A 24206-nucleotide genomic window follows, 5' to 3' on the forward strand; every position below is an offset into this window, starting at 1 on the left:
ACATGTACAATCAGATAATTGTTTATTTTAATGACAGATTCATGCGTATTGCGACCACCGGATTTTTACGAGGAGGGTTACGCTCAGGTCACTATGCATACGGAAAATATGTCGGCGAATTGCTTCCTGGAAGCAAGCAATTAAAAATAAGTAAACTTCTTCTAAATGTGGACAAATTAAAGAATTTTCCTCAGAAAAAAGTATATGTACAAAAGTTTTATAATGAAAACTATCCATTTAGTTATAAAAAACAGATGCATATTTTTTTTTAATTTGAGGTTTCTTATGACTTTAATAACTTATGAAAGATCTTTTACCAAAATTTTAGAAGATTCTTGATTTTCTTTCTTTTGTTTTGAGACCCAAATAATACAAATCAAATATAAGGTAAAAGTCCGAGTCAGACTTTTCCCGCCATATTTTAAATCTCAAATATCTCGAAAAGGAGGTCCATGACCTATCAATATTTTTAGCTTATTTTTATCCTTAATTGATGCTCTACCAGCTTATAGTATCAATTTTAGATTCTTAATTTATTAATTTTCACCTAACCTTACCTAAGTACATCCTTAATTAAGTTTGATAGGAACTACTTGTGATAGATCAATGATATTTTCATTAAACTAAAGTTGCATTAATATTATCAGTTAATATCAGTTTAATAACTATTTCAATGCCCTGATCCGTTAGGTCATGTAACTTTCAATTTATTCCAAATTTTCAATGTAAAGTTTTCTGGTTAGGTTTATAGTTTGATAGGAACTAATTATGATTGAATTTTCTATAAAGTTACATTAGTATTTATAGTACATCTCAGTTTGACAATCATTGACGAACTGCTCTCTATGTCATGGTCCAGCCCCTTTGAATTAATTATTAATTTTGCTGTCCATCAGATGTCTTTTTTCTAATTTTTTTGCAGATATGCAAGACACATCTCTGCCAACAGTTTATTGAACATATGGATCAATATAAACTACCTGCTGCTGGTTTGTCTTTATGGTCCAGTGCATAATGCTGTTAAGAAAATATCTGGTGTATTATCCCTGTAAAAATTCCCTGTGCTAACTTACTGGTGAATTTTGATCACTGAGAAATAATCTTGTTAATACCAAATGTGCATAATATCATAATTATTGTGTTTCTTTTAAGGTACATTAATTTAAATCGTTTGTAAGGAAAGTTATCTTGAAAGTGTTATTACTGACATACAAATGAGCAGATAACTTTATTCCATGATAGTAACTATTGCCTCAATAACTTTAAACTGGATGTTAAGCAAATAATCAATAACTTTATAAGGTTTTTAATTATATATATGGTACACTTAATGCACACTATAGGGTTTTTAATTAGATATGGTACACTTTTAAAATGCTGTGCTTGGGATTCCCTTTTGCTGGAGCATGGTAGATGACAAAGAACTTTCTAATAAACTGTTTCATCTTTTTATTGATCATTTGAAAACTGATTCCAATATAAATCAATTAAATGCCAGAATTAAATTAAACCACTTGAAAGAAAGTCATATAACTTAAGTGAGCCAATATTTAATAGGTTACAGGTAATTGGCAATTAAATGCAAACTATTTATGTTATAGGGAAACAAAGCAGTTAGTAGCATTTTCTGTACAGTATAATGATTTGTGTGGTTACTTATAATTAGCAAAATGACATGTTTTAATTTTTTATTAAAAAGATGAAAATCAGAACAAATATCAACTTTATTTTTAAAACAATTAAATTGTATGCAGTATTATTAAGGAGTTAATGTAGGTTTTACTGTTATGATTTTATTAAGATGACACCAGCCAAATACAATGTACAACCACTTTATTCTATAAATGTTTTATGTCAGTCCATTTACATGCTATTCTATGTTTTGGACTTATATGGCTAATGCATAATGGTTTAAGGTAAAACTTTCCTTTACTAATTATACCTTTAGTTTATTAACATAAATGACCTTCCTATCTGAATCTCGGGTACTGGAGATTGAAGATAATAATCATAAGCTGGTTTATATTCTTAAATGATCATGGAAACATCTAAATAGGCCTGCTTCAAATACAAATTAACCCTTTAAAAAAAAGTTTTAACTAAAAAATAAAAAAAAAAAAAAAACATTAAAAACGTGTAATTTAATTTTAATGCGTTTTATCATTTAATTAGGATTCTCAAAACCAATTACTAATGTCAGGAGGATTGTTGTGACAGAAAACAATATTCAGACAGTAAATACTGTGTAGTAGAAATGATTTCTTTCACAGGATTTTTTGAGAAAAGAAATACAATTTGGAAAACTTTGAATTTAGTAAAATCTTTCTTATAGACATTTATTTTAGTAATTTTTAAATCTATAAATACTCCTAACCCTTTATGCATTGAAAAAACAAATATAAAATTGTATGACTCATAGTTAGATCATCATTTATTATTATCAATCTTACAATCTAATATAACAATACTATAAGCTTCATAATTTAAATGTCTAAATACACATATAATAATTAAATGCTGGATTAGGGGCACTGAATCATTTAAATCTGGTTCTCAAAGTTAAATTCTGTTTGTAACATGCGTCAAAAACAGATTTATTTCTCTAAACAAAGACAGTCATTAAACTATTGTTATACACTGAAAATCGGGTGAATATTTAAATTGACAGCAGCGTTATTGACACCTTTGTACATATAATTATCTTCAATGTTTGCCAAGATACAATGTGTGGAATCATTTATAAAATGCTAGATATTTGCATTTCTTCAAAGAGTATCTATTGAGAATTATACAGATATCACATGAGATTAAGCTATAACAAATAAGGAATTTAATACTACTATAGTTCGATTGATACAATTTAATGTGTAGTATATGCTGATACTAGTTTAAAATACATTGGAACTATTCTAGCTAAAATAATTAAATGAATATGGAAGGAAGTGATATCAGAAAAGATAAGTGCAAAGTCTGGATCAGATAATTTAAAAAATTGTAGAACTGCAGATAGGGTCTACTCTGAAGGTGTCTGAGTTTCAGTGAATTTGTCAATGGATATTACAGAGAGTCACTAACACATTTTGATAGTTAACATTAAATAAGGAGGTTTTAATGACTGTATAGTGTAAAATGGAATGCCACACAAACGAATAAAGATGAAAGTTAAATCGGGATCAGTTGGTTGTCAGACTTTAAATTGCTCTGTACAATGTGGAACAGTGGGATGTCAGACACCCATCAAATACTTACTTTGTACAAAGTGCAGGTATATAATTGTGAATACTAGAGATTACTAGATTATTTGTTTTCCTCATTAAAGCTGGTTTTTGTATTGTAAACATTGTATACATAATATACAAGTTTCAACTAATTGTTATTATTGTTGCTGCCATTTGAATTTTAGTTGCTGAATAAGAGAGAGCTGCCTGAAATATTTTGTTACATGTTTTTAATTTAGTTTTAGTCAGGTTGGTCAAAATGAAAATAATTGAACCTTCTTTTTGACTTCATGAATATGATAAAATATTGTAACAGTGTTGTGACCATAAATGCATGATCACAGGGGTGTAACCATACATACATGGTCACTAAAAAATATGGAGCCAACGGAAAGCTTTTTTTTCAGAAGAAAACTAATGACAACACTAGAGTAACATCCCATGGTCTAAACCTTTCCATTTTTTAGAATTCTTAATAAACTCTTAATCTAAATATTTCTGTTAATATTAAATTGAAGGCAATTTATTTTCTAAGCTATTCCGTCATATGACAGTTTCTTATTTATCATATGCGTTTGAATGTTCTTATTACATCTTACTTGTTTGCACTGTGGCAATTATTGAAACTTTTGTGACTTTTAATATATATTATATCCTCTGGTTATTGTATATTGATAAACCATAATGATAACTAAGTTTTATCTATTTTTAGAATGACTCTTGAAGAGGATGATGAAAATCATTGTAGAATAGAAGACAACAATAACTACCATCCAGACAGAGAAAAACCAATGATTCATCCTTGTGTGGATCCTCCTGTTTGTGAGAGTTGTCAGAGACTAGAGTTATCTTTCTTTGATCCTGGATGTCCAGGATGCAAGGAGATACTAGAAAATCCAAACACCACCGTCCCTGAAATTTTTGCAGTATTACGACAATGGACACCTCAGACACAACAAAATTTAGAATTACTTGTTAATGAGGTATTTTGAAAATTAATATTCACTTCCTCAACTATTCCTGAAATATCCCTTCAATAAATAAGGCCATCAAAAGTAATTCATAGATTCTCTTTCTTTCTTTCTTTCTTTCTTTCTTTCTTTCAAGAATAAACTATTGTGAATTTCTTTACATTTTGCATTAATCATGTACTGGTAGACATATCCACATCAATTATGACATTTATTTTTCATATGCATTAATTCTTTGCTACTACCATGCCTTACTATTATATAGACATTTATTTTATGACTTTTATTAAATTGATATTTCAGATTTTGAAACGTGGAGCACATATCAATGATCGAGATGGCCTTACAGACATGACATTACTACATTATTCCAGCAAATCAGGAGCTGCTGGGATAGGTGATTCAGACATTGCAGCTAGGGTTTCATCCATGTTAATATCAAAAGGGGCAGATGTAAATATAAGGTGCAGATGGACTAACATGACTGCTCTACATTATGCTGCATATTTTGATGTGGTACCTGTGATAAAAGTCCTTTTGAAGGCAACTAAAGCTTTAGGTATGAGATTTTAGGTTTTTTATAATGATTTAAGTAGTTGTTATATTAATTTTAAGGTTTTAACTTTTTGCAGTATGGGGCAAAAGTCATTCCATATTAGATTGATGCAACAACTTTTTTGATGGGCTTTTTAATTATCATTGACAACCTATTTTGGGTTTATGCCAGATTGCACAAAACACAAAACTTGCTTATAGTATGATGGACAGTTTGGCAGTTTTTGTCATCAACTCCTGCTTTCAACACCATTCTTAGTTGACTAGCATTATCAACTTTCCTACCACAGGTTGTTGTTTTCTTTTGACACACCGGTTTCCTCCACCAATAAAAACTGACCAACATGAATTATTACAAAAGTAGCTTATAAGCCAATCAATTAATCAATCATTTATGATGAAAGTCCACATTTAGATAAAGTTGACCTTGACCTTTACTTTATTAAAAGATTATTATATTTTATATAGTGTATTGAGAATTGCAATATACCCTAGGTAGGGTACAGAATTTTCTCATCTATATGACAATTACCAGAATTCAATACAAATTTAAGTTCAAAACTTCTTTACAAGTGAATAAAGGATTATGTTAAGTTTATATCAATGAGACTACAACCTGATAAAAAACAAAACAAATAAAAGTCGTTAAGAGATAGTCATATCCTCTTCAAGCCTATTTTTAAAAAATGTTCATAATGATTTTTAATTTACAATTCTACAATGCTTTTATCAAATCAGATATTCACATAGGATCAGTTATCTGGTTACTAACGTAATTGTTTATTAGATGAAAAGAATGTGGGCAGATTACTCAGTATGTTCAGGGACTTGATATCATTTTCACAGTTTTACTTTATTGTTTACAGATGTAGATAGTATCTGTTCAGAATTTGACAATGGTGGTGTCTTACATATCGCAGCATCTAATTTAGCATATGAAGCTATAAAGGTGTTACTACAGAATGGTGCTAATCCTTCATTGAAAGATGATAAAGGACGAACACCAATAGGTATGTTTTATGAAGATTTTTTATGCCACTGAAGTGGTAGGTGCCGTGAAAGACTAATAGATGAACTGTTTTTCGAATTAATAAATAAAGTTGTGAAGAGGTGAAATTGATTTTTTTGTCAAGTTTTTCACAGTATTAGTCAAGTTGGAATATGACAAACAGTAGTCCCCGTATTGTACAAGACATTAACCAACAACTATATGAACAAGATTTGAATACTAGTAACTAAAACTAAAGCATTAAACTAATCTCCTGGAAGAATATTACCAAGGACCATTGATTTTGTAAAAGAAATTGGACTTTATTACTCAGAAACAAACATAAGATTGGTGTCTGGATTGTTTCAATTTTTAGTTTTTTATACTAGTTAGATGATTTATACTCAATAATAAGTGAATAGGAAATTAATAGGGTAAATTGTACAAGTATCAGAAGCTCTTTCAAAGTTAGTGTGTAGAATTGCCATTTGATAAAAATCAGTGTAGTCCTCAATATCAACTTAAGCAATCAAAATTTAGGAAGTCTTTTTCAAACCAGGCAAAAGCCTGCATCTCGGGCACTTATATGGTTATATAACTTGAAACTGGGAGAAATGTACCAATATTATATGTACCATGTTAACATTAGTTTTTCTTTACAGAATGCATTCCAGATCCCAGTGATTTAGATTCAGACCCAGATATGGGAAAACTAGTCATCAAATTAAAGAAAGTTTTACAAGAAGCTAGTCAACCAGCACCTAAATTACCTCCACCGAATTATGATCTAGTCCAAAGTAAAGTAACTCTCCAGTCATTAGGACTGGACTTAGGTGATAAGGTCGTGGTAGGAGGATTAAAGGTAAGTCCTCAACATATATTTTCAATTATGTCTCTGAATAATTCGGTCTTTTAATAATTATTCACAAATATCTAAATATGAGGTGGTTATTCAGTTAAAAGCTTCAATAACTGAACTATGTCCAGTGCACGATGTTTTGTCGATATTGTCAACATCGCAATGTCAACTTTATAGTGTCGTTATTGTGTTTACATTGTATCCTATCAATACGTTCTATACCTTTCTGTTTACATCGTTCACATCGTATACATCGTGATGTTGACAATATCGTGTCGACATCGTGTTTATATTGTATATATATAGAGTCTATAGATTTCTGTTTACATCGTTCACATCGTATACATCGCGATGTTGACAATATTGTGTCAACATCGTATTTATATTGTATATATAGAGTATACCTTTCTGTTTACATCGTTCACATCGTATACATCGCGATGTTGACAATATTGTGTCAACATCGTATTTATATTGTATATAATGTCTATACCTTTCTGTTTACATCGTTCACATCGTATACATTGCGATGTTGACAATATTGTATCAACATCGTGTTTATATTGTATATATATATATATATATATATATACAACTCGTCTTAACATCAACCCAACAATGTTAGATCTGTAAATTTGCTTTCGCAAATTTTTGGTTCTTCCCTCGCCGGGATTCGAACCCATGCTACTGTGATATATATATATATATATATATATAAAGGCTATACCTTTCTGTTTACATCGTTCACATCGTATACATCGCGATGTTGACAATATTGTGTCAACATCGTGTATATATAGAGTCTATACCTTTCTGTTTACATCGTTCACATCGTATACATCGCGATGTTGACAATATCGTGTCAACATCGTGTTTATATTGTATTTATATATATAAAGTCTATACCTTTATGTTCACATCGTTCACATCGTATACATCGCGATGTTGACAATATTGTGTCAACATCGTGTTTAAATTGTATGTATAGAGTCTATACCTTTCTGTTTACATCGTTCACATCGTATACATCGTGATGTTGACAATATCGTGTCGACATCGTGTTTATATTGTATATATATAGAGTCTATAGATTTCTGTTTACATCGTTCACATCGTATACATCGCGATGTTGACAATATTGTGTCAACATCGTATTTATATTGTATATATAGAGTCTATACCTTTCTGTTTACATCGTTCACATCGTATACATCGCGATGTTGACAATATTGTGTCAACATCGTATTTATATTGTATATAATGTCTATTCCTTTCTGTTTACATCGTTCACATCGTATACATTGCGATGTTGACAATATTGTATCAACATCGTGTTTATATTGTGTATATATATATATATATATAAAGTCTATACCTTTATGTTTACATCGTTCACATCGTATACATCGCGATGTTGACAATATTGTGTCAACATCGTGTTTATATTGTATGTATAGAGTCTATACCTTTCTGTTTACATCGTTCACATCGTATACATCGCGATGTTGACAATATCGTGTCAACATCGTGTTTATATTGTATTTATATATATAATGTCTATACCTTTCTGTTTACATCGTTCACATCGTATACATCGCGATGTTGACAATATTGTGTCAACATCGTGTTTAAATTGTATATATAGTGTCTACACCTTTCTGTTTACATCGTTCACATCGTATACATCGTAATGTTAACAATATAGTGTCAACATCTCGTTGTTGTTGTATATACATTTTTTTTCGTTCTTTTTTTTTAAATAAGTTAACATGGTTAAGCAGTTAGTTATAGTGTTAAAATTGTTTTCCATTTTTCATGTCGGCGTCTTTTATTGTTAACTATGACATATAAACTTTGCTCAATGTTAAAGGCCATACGGTTATTTATAGATGTGCCAGTTAGTATGTATGTACTGGAAATTTTACTTATTTGCAATCATACCACTTCTATTTTTATAAATACCTTTCTGTTTAAATTAGTTCACATAACAATGCTAACAATATTGTGTCAAAATCGTGTTTATATTTTATATTGAGTCTATGGTACGTATATAAACGTTAAACTAACTGCATTTGTTTGCACCTGTCCTTAGTCAGGAATCTGTCGTTCAGTAGTTGTCGTTTGTTAATTGTTCATACGTGTTTCTGGTTTCATGTTTTTTTTACCTTAGACCTTTATTTTTCCTGTTCAAATAGTTTTACATTAGTGTTTGTTTGTGCCTTTCATAGCTTGCTACTCGATAAAAACCAAAACTCCGTATTAATGTCAAACCTATAGGGGTATACTTATAAAAGATGTAACTTAAATAAAAAGTTGTCTCATTTGAACTTATACCGCATCTTCTTATATGTATACATCGCTATGTTAACGATGTCAACGATGTAAACAATATATAAGAGTTCAAACAATATCAACAAAGTTGACTAGATATCGTGTACATCGCGATGTTAACGATGTCAACGATGTAAACAATATATAAGAGTTTAAACAATGTCAACGATGTTCACACGACATCGTTTTAACCTTGTAAACATCACGATGTTAACGATGTCAACGATGTAAACAATATATAAAAGTTCAAACAATGTCAACAATGTTGACACGACATCGTGTTTACATTGTATACATAGCAATGTTAACGATGTCAACGATGTAAACAATATATAAGGGATCAAACAAAGTAAACGATGTTGACACGACATCGTGTTAACATTGTAAACATCGCGATGTTAACGATGTCAACGATGTAAACAATATATAAGAGTTCAAACAATGTCAACGTTGTTGACACGACATCGTGTTTACATTGTATACATCGCAATGTTAACGATGTAAACAATATATAAGGGATCAAACAATGTAAACGATGTTGACACGACATCGTGTTAACATTGTAAACATCGCAATATTAACGATGTCAACTATGTAAACAATATATAAGAGTTCAAACAATGTCAACGTTGTTGACACGACATCGTGTTTACATTGTATACATCGCAATGTTAACGATGTCAACGATGTAAACAATATATAAGGGTTCAAACAATGTCAACGATGTTAACACAACATCGTTTTAACATTGTATACATCTCGATGTCAACGATGTATACATTATATAAGGGTTCAAACAATGTAAACAATGTTGACATTATATCGTGTTAACATTGTAGATATCGGGATGTCGACAATATTGAATAAACATCCTTCACTGGACATGAATGCAATAACTTGGTGAAGTATTTAAAAAATTTATATTTAGGAATTTAGCAAAAAAATATTAGATACAGATTAAGTCAACATATTTCACATTGTTTTTCTTGAGTTATCCCCCTGGATTTTCTGGAAAGTGGGCAAAGATTTTTATTTTTATTTTGGCATAATGATTACAACTTTTGAAGATATGTTAAAGTTCCATAATGATTGTTCTTTAGTATAAATAATGCAATATTTTTTTCCACCTTGCAAATGACTAGTTACCTGAACCTATTTAAAAGTTTGGAGCAGACCCCATGATAGTTAAAATAGAAATAAATGTAAGGTTTTGCTTTAACAGTTACATTATATTTCCTAGACTGGAACATTACGATATTGTGGACCAACAGAGTTTGCCAATGGTATTTGGGCAGGAATAGAACTAGATGATCCCGGTGGCAAGAATGATGGTAGCATTGGTGGAATATCTTACTTCCAGTGTCCTCAAAATCATGGTTAGTCAAATTTAAAGACCAGTGATTCTTTTCACAAAAATATCTTATGATTAAAATTGGTAGTAATTTATACTTAAATGTTAATGACTTACAAGTATTTTTACTCATAAGATTTTTGTGTGAAAATAGCGGCTGACCACAGAATTTTGTTAAAATTAGGGTTTTGGCCACAGACTTTTAAAAAATCACGGTTTGTCAAATTTAAAGACCACAGACTTTGTCAGAAACATGGTAAATCAAATAAATGAAATGTTCTATACATCAATATGTATAAATACTATCAAATAAATAAAATATTTTACATGTGTATTCATACTAGGATATATGTGTCATTTTTTTATTATTAAAGTTCATATTCCCTAATCTTTTATTGAAAATGAAGCACTTTCTAGTACAGTTTCCTTGTTCTATTTGTACTTTCCAATACTTTTGGTAATAAGTATTGTAATGCCCCACCTACGGTAGTAGAGGGGCATTATGTTTTCTGGTCTGTGTGTCCAATCGTTCGTTTGTCTGTTTGTCCGTTATTTCGTTCGTCCGTTCGTCCCGCTTCAGGTTAAAGTTTTTGGTCAAGATAGTTTTTGATGAAGTTGAAGTCCAATCAACTTTAAACTTAGTACAAACGTTCCCCATGATATTATCTTTCTGATTTTAATGCCAAATTAAAGTTTTGACCCCAATTTTACGGTCCACTGAACTTAGAAAATGATAGTGCGAAGTTCAGGTTAAAGATTTTGGTGAAGGTAGTTTTTGATGAAATTGAAGTCCAATCAACTTGAAAATTAGTACACATGTCCCCTATGATATGATCTTTCTAATTTTAATGCCAAATTAAAGTTTTGACCCCAAGTTCACGGTCCACTGAACATGGAAAATGATAGTGCGAGTGGGGCATCCGTGTACTATGGACACATTCTTGTTAAGCACATGTTTTGTCTTCTATAATTGTCAGAAAATATATCAATTGATGAAATTGCTTCAAATTATCTTGGAAATCAGTAGTATAAAAATAATTTGAGAACTTATATTTTAAGGTATCTTTGCTCCAGTAAGTAAAATAGCTAAGCCAGGAAGTACACCAGCACCTCGTCCATCATCTGCATCATCACCTTCTAAGTCATCACCTAGCAAAACAGTACCAGTAGATGTGTCAAATGTGAAAGCAAGAGTAGATACAGGTAACAAAACAGTACCAGTAGATGTGTCAAATGTGAAAGCAAGAGTAGATACAGGTAACAAAACAGAACCAGTAGATTTGTCCAATGTAAAAGCAAGAGTAGATACAGGTAACAAAACAGTACCAGTAGATGTGTCCAATGTGAAAGCAAGAGTAGATACAGGTAACAAAACAGTACCAGTAGATGTGTGTAATGTGAAAGCAAGAGTAGATACAGGTAACAAAACAGTACCAGTAGATTTGTCCAATGTGAAAGCAAGAGTAGATACAGGTAACAAAACAGAACCAGTAGATTTGTCCAATGTGAAAGCAAGAGTAGATACAGGTAACAAAACAGTACCAGTAGATGTGTGTAATGTGAAAGCAAGAGTAGATACAGGTAACAAAACAGAACCAGTAGATGTGTGGAATGTGAAAGCAAGAGTAGATACAGGTAACAAAACAGTACCAGTAGATGTGTCCAATGTGAAAGCAAGAGTAGATACAGGTAACAAAACAGTACCAGTAGATGTGTCCAATGTAAAAGCAAGAGTAGATACAGGTAACAAAACAATACCAGTAGATGTGTCCAATGTGAAAGCAAGAGTAGATACAGGTAACAAAACACACAATTTTGAAATTATATTATAATAGTGCTAGTAGACATGTCTTTTAGACATCTGAGATGTAATTAGGTCACATGAAAATTAGTTGTGTTGTTCAGAGATACTCTATTTAATGATGACATGTAGGGAGCATAAAGCTCACTGCTCATTTTGCAGGATTATATTTTTCTCATGATCTCACAGATTTTACATGCAACTCATTATTTCATAATTTAAACACTTAATAATTTGGCTCTATATTATAAATATTATGACATCTGATTATATGATATAAGGTTTAAGTACAAGGATTGTAGGAGGATTTATAAAAAGAATTATAGATTATCGTTGATCATCTCATGTACTACTTAAACATCTGTTATGCTAAGTAAATTGTGGTACTGAATTTTCGGCTATCCCTTGACACCATTTTCGAGTATGGTCTTGAGGAAACGTTGATAGTCCATCGGAAGGAGACGATAAATGGCTGACCAGTGTTAAGAGAGAGCCAATCTCTCGCACGTAAAAGACACCCTTGTAGATTTTGAAAAAGAGCAGGCTAATGCCGCTACAAGGCAGTACTCGCACCGCAAAGTGGAAAGAGATTAATATAAGTTGCAAAACTGTTTCCTAATCCACTATGAATAAATATGTTTAAACTAAAATTGTGGTAAAAACAGCAGTTGACATACTTAAAATTGATAATGGAAATGGGGAATATGTTAAAGAGGTTTTTATTGCCAATCCCTCAGTCATTAAGCCAATGATGACAGTTATCCTAAAATTATGGATGGTTTTTAAATTACAGTGATTTTTTTATATTTTCATTAGTAAATTATTTGCTACCCTTTGTAAATTGTAAAATAAAAACAAAATTTTGGTGATCAAAATGTTGTACATTTTTTCTACAGTATTAATTTTCCAAAAAAAATCAGTATTAAAAGAAATATATTTTATGGAATATGTCCTCTTTCGCATGTATCAAATGCCTCAGATTATACTTATTTAAAAATAATGAATCTTGTAAGTGTGATGAAAAGCCTATTTTTTTTACTACAAGTTTTTTGTGAGAATTTTTTTTAGATAGCTCATTATTTTTGTCTCAAACAAAATTGATGAATAGTTTAGTTGTATCATCTAAATGGTCATTATTTTATACCTATTTCATTTTTACTTAGTATTGCTTACACTATTTTTATTGTAAAAACCCTTTTTTGAACCTCTATATCCACCTGTTCGTCACGTGGTTTAATTTCGCGGAACCTCTCGGGCTTTTACTCAACAATCAAACGTTAAAGTACTTCCGCTTTGTCAAAGCGGTAAAATCAAGTTTATAAATTAAGCAGTTCAACAGTTAAATGAACAAGATCAAAGATGAGTAGCATATTATCAAACACTCCAACAAAGTTGATGGAAGCCGAGAGGTGTTTTAAGAGAGCGTGTGACGAGATCCTATCGCTGAACAGAAGGATCGAAGACCTTTCAAAACGATACGACATGGCCAGACGAGAAAACAGGCGATCGTACCGTTACAACCTCAGGTTGCAGATTGCAGTTGTCGAAGGTGTTCGAAACATGTTTTACGAATATGCTACCAAGAAAGCAGATGAGATTTCAGAGCTTCGATTTCAAGTCAACGTAGAGATGTCGGACGATGAAGATGATTTCAGCTCTCGTGGATACTCCTTGTCAGCCGTATTGGACGACGATGAAGATTCGTCACAAGAAGATTCTGAGGATAATGACGATGAAGATGAAATAGACGAAATGGAAGTCAGCTGAACAGACCATCTGGAGGCTCCTTACTTATAAAGGCTCTTTTAAGAGCCACACACATATTTCAAAAAGAGTCTAGAATTGTTTAGCCTGAAATAAGATATATATAATCACTAGAGCTTTAAAGCAACCTTCTTTACATCATTCCTTCCAAAATTTGAGCACACACAGCTAGCTTGTCCACTTATCAGAGAAGTTAAAAATAGACAGTTTATAATGAAGTTTACATTAAAAGTATTTCAAAGTTAAAATTATGAATTAGTCCTGCACTTTAAAACATTGCATTATCTGTATTTCCCACGTCTGTAATATGGATGGGAACTTCACAGATTCCTTTTGACTATTGTGTGACAGGTTGGTCTGCACATAAATTAGTCGCGCTTGCTGAGGGGTGTATATATATGATATGCTCAAAAACAATTTACGGGGATTTGTGTAGTAAGACATACTTACATATACTATACTCATCCTGGGCTTTTATAAAAAAAGAAATATTCCATATATGTCGGTTTGCCTACACACTCATTTGCCAGAAAGCCTTCATACTTGACAGGGCTTTGGAATTTTCTTGAAAAGGCACTTATCCTTGGAAAAGTTATCTTACAATTTTACTTTCCCGCATCAGTTTTCACTTTCCCGTTGACCAGTGTTCTTGCCTTTATGGTAATGTGATGCTATCTGAAGTGTTTTTTTTTGTTTTTTTTTATAGATTATGTCATGAATATGATGCTATAATTTTTAGAAACAAGGTGGTATTTCAATTTCCCCTGTTTACCATGATGCTAAATGAAATATCTGGGGAGAACACTGCATTCATAATTTTTTTACTTGGAAGTCCGAAATAAGTTTGATATTTGAACAATTAAAAAACATAAACAACTTTATATATAAACATACAACATTGTACAACAGGTTTGATTTCATTCAGTAACTGTTTAAGTCTCATAATTTCCATTTCATTGATGAATCAGCGGGGATAAAATATTTATGCAAACTCTTTGCTTCATGACCTTCATTACTGTTAACGATGATAACAAACTACTGCTGTAAACGTAAGGAAATAAGTGATAACTTCAGGGAACCAGTTTCTAAACTAAAATGTGTCCAATATTTATCAGGAATCTGATGTACAGTAGTTGTCGTTTGTTTATGTAATATATACGTGTTTCTCGTTTCTCGTTTTGTTTATATAGATTAGACCGTTGGTTTTCCCGTTTGAATGGTTTTACACTAGTAATTTTGGGGCCCTTTATAGCTTGTTGTTCGGTGTGAGCTAAGGCTCCGTGTTGAAGGCCGTACTTTAACCTATAATGGTTTACTTTTTAAATTGTTATTTGTATGGAGAGTTGTCTCATTGGCACTCACACCACATCTTCCTATATCCAATAACAGACTTTGTCAAACATGAATACAACACAAAAAAGTACCATGTAAAGATGATTTACTTACCCGATTGGAAACTGGTACCTAGATGTCTACACTTACACAATGATTTTTTTTACTTTCCTTGGGAAATGAGAATTCCAAAGCCCTGCTTGGTAGAATGGTTTTTCATCTTCTACATATGACCAGTCTTTTTCTACAAGTTTTCATTCTTTGTAGCATTTTTCTGTATTAAACTGTTTATTTGAATGTAAAAATTGCTGAATTTGCTGTTTTCAGCATGCTAACCTTACTGTGCTTCAACTTCTGTTCACTTGAACACAATGGTTATTACCAGCAAACCCAGATCAAGTGAATTTTGGTGGCATCAGTTTCCCTGTTCTGGAGTTCTGTCCCTTTATTGACTGGAAAACTACTAGCAGGGGAATTATATATATATATAAAACTACACATATAAACTTCCTATATTGCAGGATTAAAGGGTAGAGCACCATCAATAACAGATCTTGGTGATATAGAATATGGTGACAGAGTTATAGTTGCTGGACAACGTAAAGGAACTGTCAAATATGTTGGTGAATCAAAATTTGCACCAGGTTAGTAAAGAAATTGTTATGAAATATTGATATACATTCTATTTTAGCTGACATATTATAATTAAAACCTTTCTGGTTGGTATTGTCTTTGCACACAGTTGCTATATATATTAAAAGTCGTTCTTGGTTTCCCTCTGTATTTTCTTCTTTTTTAAGTGATTTTATTATTAAGACATTTGTACACAAAAATGAAATGGGACATCAAAAGATGAAGTTATTTCCTCCCTCACTGTTTTAGACCAGCTGACCTATGTAATTTATTGTCAAGTCATCTTTAAAGATTATAACTTAAATTAATCATGTTTATATGATAACCAATAAATCCTTCAAGTAGAGCAATTGGAACAGGATCATTCTTACATTTTATCTATATGAAGTTTGTGTAAGATCATGCAACTTATTCTGTACATGTTAGACATGACTGGTCATATATCTTCTTTTTCTAACAGGTATATGGTATGGTATTGAATTGGACCGTCCTGTTGGGAAAAATGATGGATCTGTGAATGGGGAGCGATATTTTCAGTGTAAAACTAAACATGGTGTATTTGCACCTCTCTCCAGAATACAGAAGTAGGTTGTAACTCCTTTCTATAATTGACAGAAGTTAATGTACCCCTAATAACTATCAAGCATGATGCTACATTTAAGATGTAGTTCAAACAAAGTACAAACCTTAATAATTTGGGAGCAATCTTGTTCTTTCAAGTTGATGCCATCTTTATTTGTGCAGAGTTTATTTTTACCTTAAAACAAAATTGAATTAAAAAGAACAGTGGTCGATTTTCTTTTAAATGTTTAATGCAATTAACAGTACAGTGAAAACGACTTAAAGGGATTATGAGCCACACAATAATTTGATTTGTTATTTGCATTACTATTCGTTGGTATAAATAACTTCATGAACAAAATTCTCAATGAATGCTTTAAACCTGGAATCTTAAATTTTTATTTTAATGATCATTTACTAATCTGAAATAATAAAATAAGTCATTTAACTTTTTAATACAACAGAATTTTTCTGAATAAAAGTGAGCCCAGTTTAAAAAAAAAATTAAAATTAGATTTGATTATCTAAAGATTTGGCTATTTGTAAAGATCTGATTTTATGTCATCTGGATAGGTCAAGTGGTTAACTTTGTCAGTTAATGTCAGTTATTTCTGAATCCAGTTGACTAGATAAATTTCACCTAAAATTGTAACTATTTCAGGTTAGGGGACAGAAGATTTAGTTCAAGTGAATCATTAGATGCAATAAGTTGGGGAGCTGTATCAGAGAAGGTGGACAGGAGGAGTAAGTATTTTTTTTTTTATTATTTTCCTTTAATTAAAGGAATGTCAAGTTAACATTGTCAACTATTTTTAAGAAATTTGTAAGAATATATATATGATAAAAAGACACAGAAGATACCAAATGAATAAATAAGGTATAAAGTCCTAGAAAACAATTCCAAGGGCCTTAAAAGGGCATCAAATGTTCTTACCATTAAAGTGAGTAAAAGTCTGTCACAATTGAGATTGACAGTTACAACCCTACCTATGACATCTTAACTGACAAGGATTGTCTGCTTTCCTGAAAAAAGTTGTGAGCTCACTCCTGTTACACTGACTTCCTTCATCAATAAAAACTTGTTACTGCAAGATAACCATCTTTACTGAGAGTGGCGTTAAACACCAACAAAAAAAAACAAAACAAAGTTTGCCCCAAAACCAAAGCAGCATAGTACAAGAAACTACACAGAAAACTTTAAACTGACCAACATCACAAACTTTATCAAAATACTAGAGTGAACTCAGGAGTTCTTGAATGGGTAATCAGATTCTGCTCTGCTAGCTGCACCTGTCAGTTTGCTCTTGCAAAGCAACATGTTGGTGATAAGTCATAATATGTTAAAAAGGACCAGATTTTGGCTATAAAATTTAGTGAAAGATAAAGTGTTTAGATGAACTTAATGATTATATAAATGATAGTATGTTTGCTTGGTAGGTATTTTATTAATATGATAAATTAAAAAGATGAATAAAAGATCTAAAGAATTGAAAAAGCTGTTTTAACACTTCCATACATTAGTTTCTGTGACAGCCTATAAGCATTTCCTCTTCACAGTTTAGTATTTCCACATTTTATAAATATATTTGATTGTTTTTCAGGTGGTTCATTTACTGGCAGATCAAGAACTCCAATTAAAAGGTACGCGTTAATTGATTGATAAGATAGAACAGTTATTTGTTGGTATATAAAAGAAGATGTGGTATGATTGCCAATGAGACACTCTCCACAAGAGACCAAAATGACATAGAAATTAACAACTATAGGTCTCTGTATGGCCTTAAAGTATATATTAGACGACATTATACAAAGCTGTCCAAAGGTTTATAGCCTTTATGAATGTTTCATCCTCATATACATTTTAGTACATGGAAAATAGAAATTAAGATAGCCCATTCTGCATCCATATAAAAAGAGACAGCAGAAAATAATTCTATGCCCCCAATCTGAGGGTATAGGATTAAAATATTTTTAAAATTGGATGCCCATTTTTAACCTTAACATAACTGCAGATATGCTTGATTTGAAAAATGAAAGCTAAATGAGTACGTAATTTGTATGTGTACTGAGAGCTTACTTATTCAGGTGGACATGGATTCTTTATTACCTTAACAAACTGACCCCTTTTCCACAAATCTTATGATTTGATTGGCCCATAATAATACTTTGCTCCCTTCAGAAAACTGATGTAATATTCAATTTTCAAAGGACCATGGAGGGGAGCTTTATTACTTGTCAGTTGTTAAACACTCTCTTAGAAGTCTTACAAAGGAACATAATATATTTTCATCAAGTCAAATACAGGTAGATGAGCTGTATGATTAGAATATGAAAATTTTGCATATGTATGTATAAGTTAAAATTGTGGACATTACCATGACAATAAAACAGAAAGTATTGTTTTTACAGACCAAAAAGTGGCCACAGCATATCAAGGACTCCTGGATCTAGTTCAGAGTTTAAATTAGAAGTAGGCATGAGTGTGTTTTGCAATAATGAATTAGGTAGGTTATAATATAAAGACAGGAAATGTATTTTCTTGTTAATATGAAATGACATTAACACCAACAGATATACATTAAAATTGACATTATAATAGTTTCTCCTGTTGAAAAATGTAAAATATGTTAACTTTAAAAACTAAAAAAAAGAAATCTATCAGTAATATCAATGCTTTCATTAAGGACACACTACGTTTTCGCAATGCATTATAATTAAGACAATAATTTCCTTTTGAGCTAGTACAGATTCACATTATGATTATCTTTTAAAATATTTCAGGTATTGTTAGGTACATTGGCCCTGCAGAATTTGGAGAAGGGCTTTGGGTTGGTGTGGAATTAAGAACTCCTAAAGGTAAAAATGATGGAAGTGTTCAAGAAAGACGTTACTTTACATGTAAACCAGATCATGGACTACTTGTACGACCAAATAAAATAACTGTTCGTGGAATCAATGGTGCCAAATTACTAGGAGATTACTTTGGGTCCAAGGAAGGAACGCCTGAAGATGTTCGGACTGATGGAAGATAATTAGTCATGTGATATTGGAAGTCTTCGAATTGCAATCAAATACATTTCTACCTTCAATATTTATGAATTGTATAATTAAAAATGTCTCATTTCATTTTCCTTTTCTTTTTTTTTTTTAGAATAATGGAGTTAGGTTTCACTTGAATCTAGATATTTATTTTTATCTATATAGTATCATTATTTATGTTCTGGGGTAAAAGTTCAGATATTTTTTGTTGTTGTTGAGAATTTTAGAGTTAAGGAGTACAAAATTGTTTGTTACCAGTTGAATTTATAATTATTAATGACAACATTCGGTTTATTATACTGTAAGTTTAGAAATTGTATGCATTTATTATTGCGATTTTGTCATTTTGGACTACATGTATAATGCGATGTTAACTTTTGCGACATGAAATAAATACTGTTAAATTCATAACAAATATTTCAAAATGCTAGATTAAATTATTGCGATAATAACCTTGTCGCATTTTTCGCAATAAGAATAACATCTCAATAATTTCTGAATTTACAGTACATTGTTATTTAGGGTTAAAATAAAATAAACCTTTGCATACTTGAATCATTATTTGATATTTAAGTGTCTATGTTCTGGTACATATTTAAAGAAGACTGTAATAGAAGTGACTTGTGGTAGTCTCTGATATGATGGAACAAGAAGTCTCAACATTTTCTACATTACTTCAATGATAGGGAAATTTTACATAAGAATCTGCTTTCATACTGCTTTAAATAATCAATTTAAGAAAATGTTATATTTTTGCACAAATTATGTTGTCATGTAATTATTTAAGAGCTGTTCCTAAATTAATCATGTTGTGAGGATGGGAAGCATTCAAATTAATTAAATATTGGTGGTTGCATTTTCTTTAGAATTTTGTAAGAATTATTAGAAAAAAATGAATTTTAAGGGTGTCTGGGTCTTAAAAAAGTGCCTCACATTCTCCTATGCATTTAAATCTGGAGCAGCCCTAATGTTAGTCTTCATTGATATGAATTTTTTTTGTAAGTCCATTTTTATGAAGTTTTTTGCCCTTTAAGTTTTGTTTTTATAAAATTTACATGTAGCTTTTGATTTCAGTTTTCGTTTTCGGAAATCAGTTACCATGTATTAAAGGACTGGACTATTCACTAAATTATTTACTTAATTTGAAGTTTATGATACAAAGAGGAATTACAGTTATTAATGACTTAAGATTTATATACATTTTTATACTGTACATATACATACATCTGGTGAGATGTTTTATAAAGTTTACAACTTGTTATATCTTTTTACGATATTTGATTCATAGAATAAGAACTCAAATTGTTTGCTTATGATTTTAAGATGATATTTAAAAAAGTTTTTTTTTTAATTGAATGGACTTTACTGTTTTGTTAAATAATGTTGTCCAAAGACTTCTACAAATTTGACTTTTTTGTTATGAGTTATCTATAAGAGCACTTTAGTACATATATATAATACAAATGGTTATGCCATCCTTCTACCAAGAATTCTCTGAAAAAACTGCTGTCAACTTTGTGAGAGAAATAAATCATGCCCTTTGCATGTCAATATATAACTCAATTACATGTTGCTGAATTTCTGTGGTTTAATGATTGATATATTTTCTTTTATTTCATTTTTTGCTTAATTTATTTATTTTCTCATCAATCATTATAAAGTCATTCCAGTCATATGAAAAATTTCAAAAGCTTCATTATTCAAAATCATAACAGAATGCTATGTTGTCAAGCGTATTTAAAGGCTGTATATATTATTATTGTTTGGTTGAACTTTATGATCAGAGTTAAAAGATGAAGGTACCAAATGACAACTTTATAGTATGTCACTTTGTGTATTCCCACAGTGCAGAGTGTATATCAAATCATGATTCATTTTAGTCTTTTCTGATTATTACACAAATTTAATATTCAATAAGTTTAATCTATTGGAAGTCATAATGTAATTTTAACTCTTGATCCAGAGTTGAAGAGAGATCAGAAATTTCTGTTAATGTTGCCTAATTTTGACATATCATTGATATACTGATATCAGTACCAACCTTATCCAACAACTGTGTTAAACGGAAATGATTGTCTGTTTGATGAATTCAACTTGGCTTTGTCCAATCATTTGTCTTCTTAGGCATTTGTACTATTGGCCGTTAGACAGAGTTTGATGGCAGCTATCTTCATAATGTTACAAAGTTCTTCATGTAGAATAAGTAACAAGAAAATGTTTAATCTTTGGATAATATCTGCTAGCACAAGTTTCTTTGTGTTAATTCTTTTAGGAATTAATGATTATCTGATACAGACTGAGCTAGAATTTCACTATAAAGACACAATTCTGACATTTTATGTTGATCGTAAATTATCAGAATAGTGATATAATTATACACTTGGTAGATTTCAGAGGACAGGTTGATTAGGAAAACCTATTTCATATATATTTATTTTATAATATAATAATAAACTTTAATAAATTAATCATCATCAACCTTATTTGACAATATTGTTTTCTCCATTAAATGGCAAACATTGTTATTTCCAACAGCTTACACATAGTACACTTTGGTATTGATATATGCTTCTAAGATATTTTTGAGATAAGTTTAATATAATGAATTGAATTTGCAAGTTTCGTATTTGTTCTTTGAGTACCAACATGGGACCAAGGTGCCTTCATCATTGATGTTTAATTAGTTATACAACTTTTGACCAGCTTTTTCTTTTTATTTGCAGAAGAGCTTGCACATACATTCCTTTTTTGTAAATGCTTTTATAGCAGCTGGTGCTGCAATTATTGTTTAAATCATCAGTGTTGTAAAATATTCTGGAAAAGGAACCCAAAAAAATGAGTAACACAATTATTGTTTATGGCACAATAACTGATTTATACATACAACTGCTTGTCCTTCTCATTGGATTTCCTGGCCTTCATTTCACAACAAATTCTTACAACAAAAGTCATGAACAATTCAGTATACTTGTGATCAATTTAAGACCTTACATTTTTTGTGAAACTCAGCTTTGTAGCTTTGTTACTGCCTCACATACCATCCACATTTATTTATACGTCTACAATTTTTGGTGCTTATATCATGCATTTGTGAGAAAAAATAGTCAAACTTTGTTGAGATAAAATTTATCTTTAGTTGTCTCCCTTGATTTTTAGAAATAATTTCAATATATATTTATTATATGCTTAAACAGTTTTTGTTCAACTGTGTCATCATGACCTACATTTTATACTTTACCAGTTTATTTGGTTTAAAAGGGTATGTGTGTAACAAGCAGTTAACCGAGTTGGCACATTATTTCAGATTGGCCTTGTGGCTTTTAAGTTGAAACCAAGAAAATGATTGACCTACGTTTCCATACATGTACTAGAAATATAGGACACATCAATCCTTTTTCAGTATGTCAATTATTGCTGATGGTTTAAATGTAGTTATATTTGCCAAACCACACAATGATTTATACTTTTAATACATTGATTCAGCAGAATTCAAATACAAATGAAAAGAACTTGATATAAAATTGATTTGTTTTGCTTGATATATTTGTATGAAATTGTATACACAGTTTGTTAAATGCATGAGAAAGGAAAAATAAAAAAAGAAATTCTATAAAAATCATAAAAGGACAATCTGTTTTTATTTATAGCCTTTAGTACTTGATCTCAATTAATGAGAAGTATACTTATCAGGTTATTACAGGGGAACACATAGATTTTTGTCTTTCCTTTGACAAACAACAGAATGCTAGACAAGGGGATTACTATCCGACTGGCATGAACTATTTGTATAAAGCTTAATATTTCAGAAGGCAGAAAACCTGGATGCTTTATACCTTGTATGCAAATGGTTCAAAGTTTCTGTGTGTCATATGCCAATTGTCATTGACCTCATTTTCTCGGTTCTGCAACTGCTTGAAATATTCTATTATTATGTTTAATAGAATAATCATTTTTGATATACAAGATTCTTGCAAGGGTACATTTTTGTCAGACAGGGTTCATCTGACCTCTTCATGTATAAGTGATCAAGGTTAAGTCTGTAAATCATACACATTAAGCAAAAGGTTGTCTATATTTGTTGTGTGGAATGAGTGTAAAATGTACATGTCTGTCTGTCAGGATTCGTCTGACCTTGGCCTCATTTTTATGGTTAATTAGTCAATATGATCAAGGGAGAAGGGCCTAGAAAAAGTTATTTGTACTAATGCTAATGCAACTTTAAAGAAATTATTATTGATCTATCACAATTAGTTCATATGCAAACTTAACATGGAAAATTGCTTATCAATTGAAAGTCACTGGATAACAATGTAATTAAGGGGTAAGGCCTTAAAATAGTCATCAAACTGATATGTACTGATAATTATGCAATTTTATTGATAATATCCTTAATCTATCACAAGTAGTTCCTATCAAACTGACCTAAGTAGAAAACAGAATATATGTTGAAGTCAAAGCATCCAGGAAAGAAACACCTATGTCTCACTTTCTGTATTCAGAAGCAAACAAAATTTAGATACAAGTAATTCTGAAAGGTTAAACTACATGTTCTTACAACAAAGCTCATAAATGGTACCCCAGCCCTTGTATTCATCTTAATATACAAATTATGATGGTTGACCTTACAGACATTCCATCTTTATATGTATCACACTCTATGTTGTGTGCAACAAGAACAAGACTCAACTTTGTATTTTGTGGGAATAATTAGTTGAACTATGATGGTGACATTGACTTTGCAGACATATAATCCAACATTATTGATGACATTCACTCTGCTGTTACAACAAAGATGAATATCGG

At 30.9% G+C, this 24206-nt stretch overlaps 1 protein-coding gene across 8 annotated transcripts in view; it reads left to right on the plus strand.

Moving 5' to 3' along the window:
* The window catches only part of LOC139497786 (CAP-Gly domain-containing linker protein 3-like), a 37664-nt gene extending 14637 nt beyond the window's left edge, over window positions 1–23027 (plus strand). For 3 of the 8 annotated variants that reach the window (XM_071286036.1, XM_071286040.1, XM_071286048.1), the window contains exons 2-13: window positions 3931–4201; window positions 4493–4748; window positions 5611–5754; window positions 6395–6594; window positions 10163–10298; window positions 11333–11530; window positions 15692–15814; window positions 16264–16387; window positions 17026–17108; window positions 17966–18005; window positions 18774–18868; window positions 19146–23027. In XM_071286036.1, the coding sequence (XP_071142137.1) occupies window positions 3932–4201; window positions 4493–4748; window positions 5611–5754; window positions 6395–6594; window positions 10163–10298; window positions 11333–11530; window positions 15692–15814; window positions 16264–16387; window positions 17026–17108; window positions 17966–18005; window positions 18774–18868; window positions 19146–19396 (1920 nt within the window). In that variant the 5' untranslated portion in view covers window position 3931 and the 3' untranslated portion in view covers window positions 19397–23027. Of the gene's footprint in view, window positions 1–2331; window positions 3266–3930; window positions 4202–4492; window positions 4749–5610; window positions 5755–6394; window positions 6595–10162; window positions 10299–11332; window positions 11531–15691; window positions 15815–16263; window positions 16388–17025; window positions 17109–17965; window positions 18006–18773; window positions 18869–19145 lie in introns of those variants that run through there. The other 5 variants (XM_071286062.1, XM_071286056.1, XM_071286066.1 and 2 more) reach the window with 3 other exon arrangements.
* The last annotated feature ends 1179 nt before the right edge of the window (window positions 23028–24206 follow it).

The sequence above is a fragment of the Mytilus edulis genome, chromosome 1 (genome assembly GCF_963676685.1).
Source record: "Mytilus edulis chromosome 1, xbMytEdul2.2, whole genome shotgun sequence".
In the NCBI taxonomy this organism is placed as follows: Eukaryota; Metazoa; Mollusca; class Bivalvia; order Mytilida; family Mytilidae; genus Mytilus; species Mytilus edulis.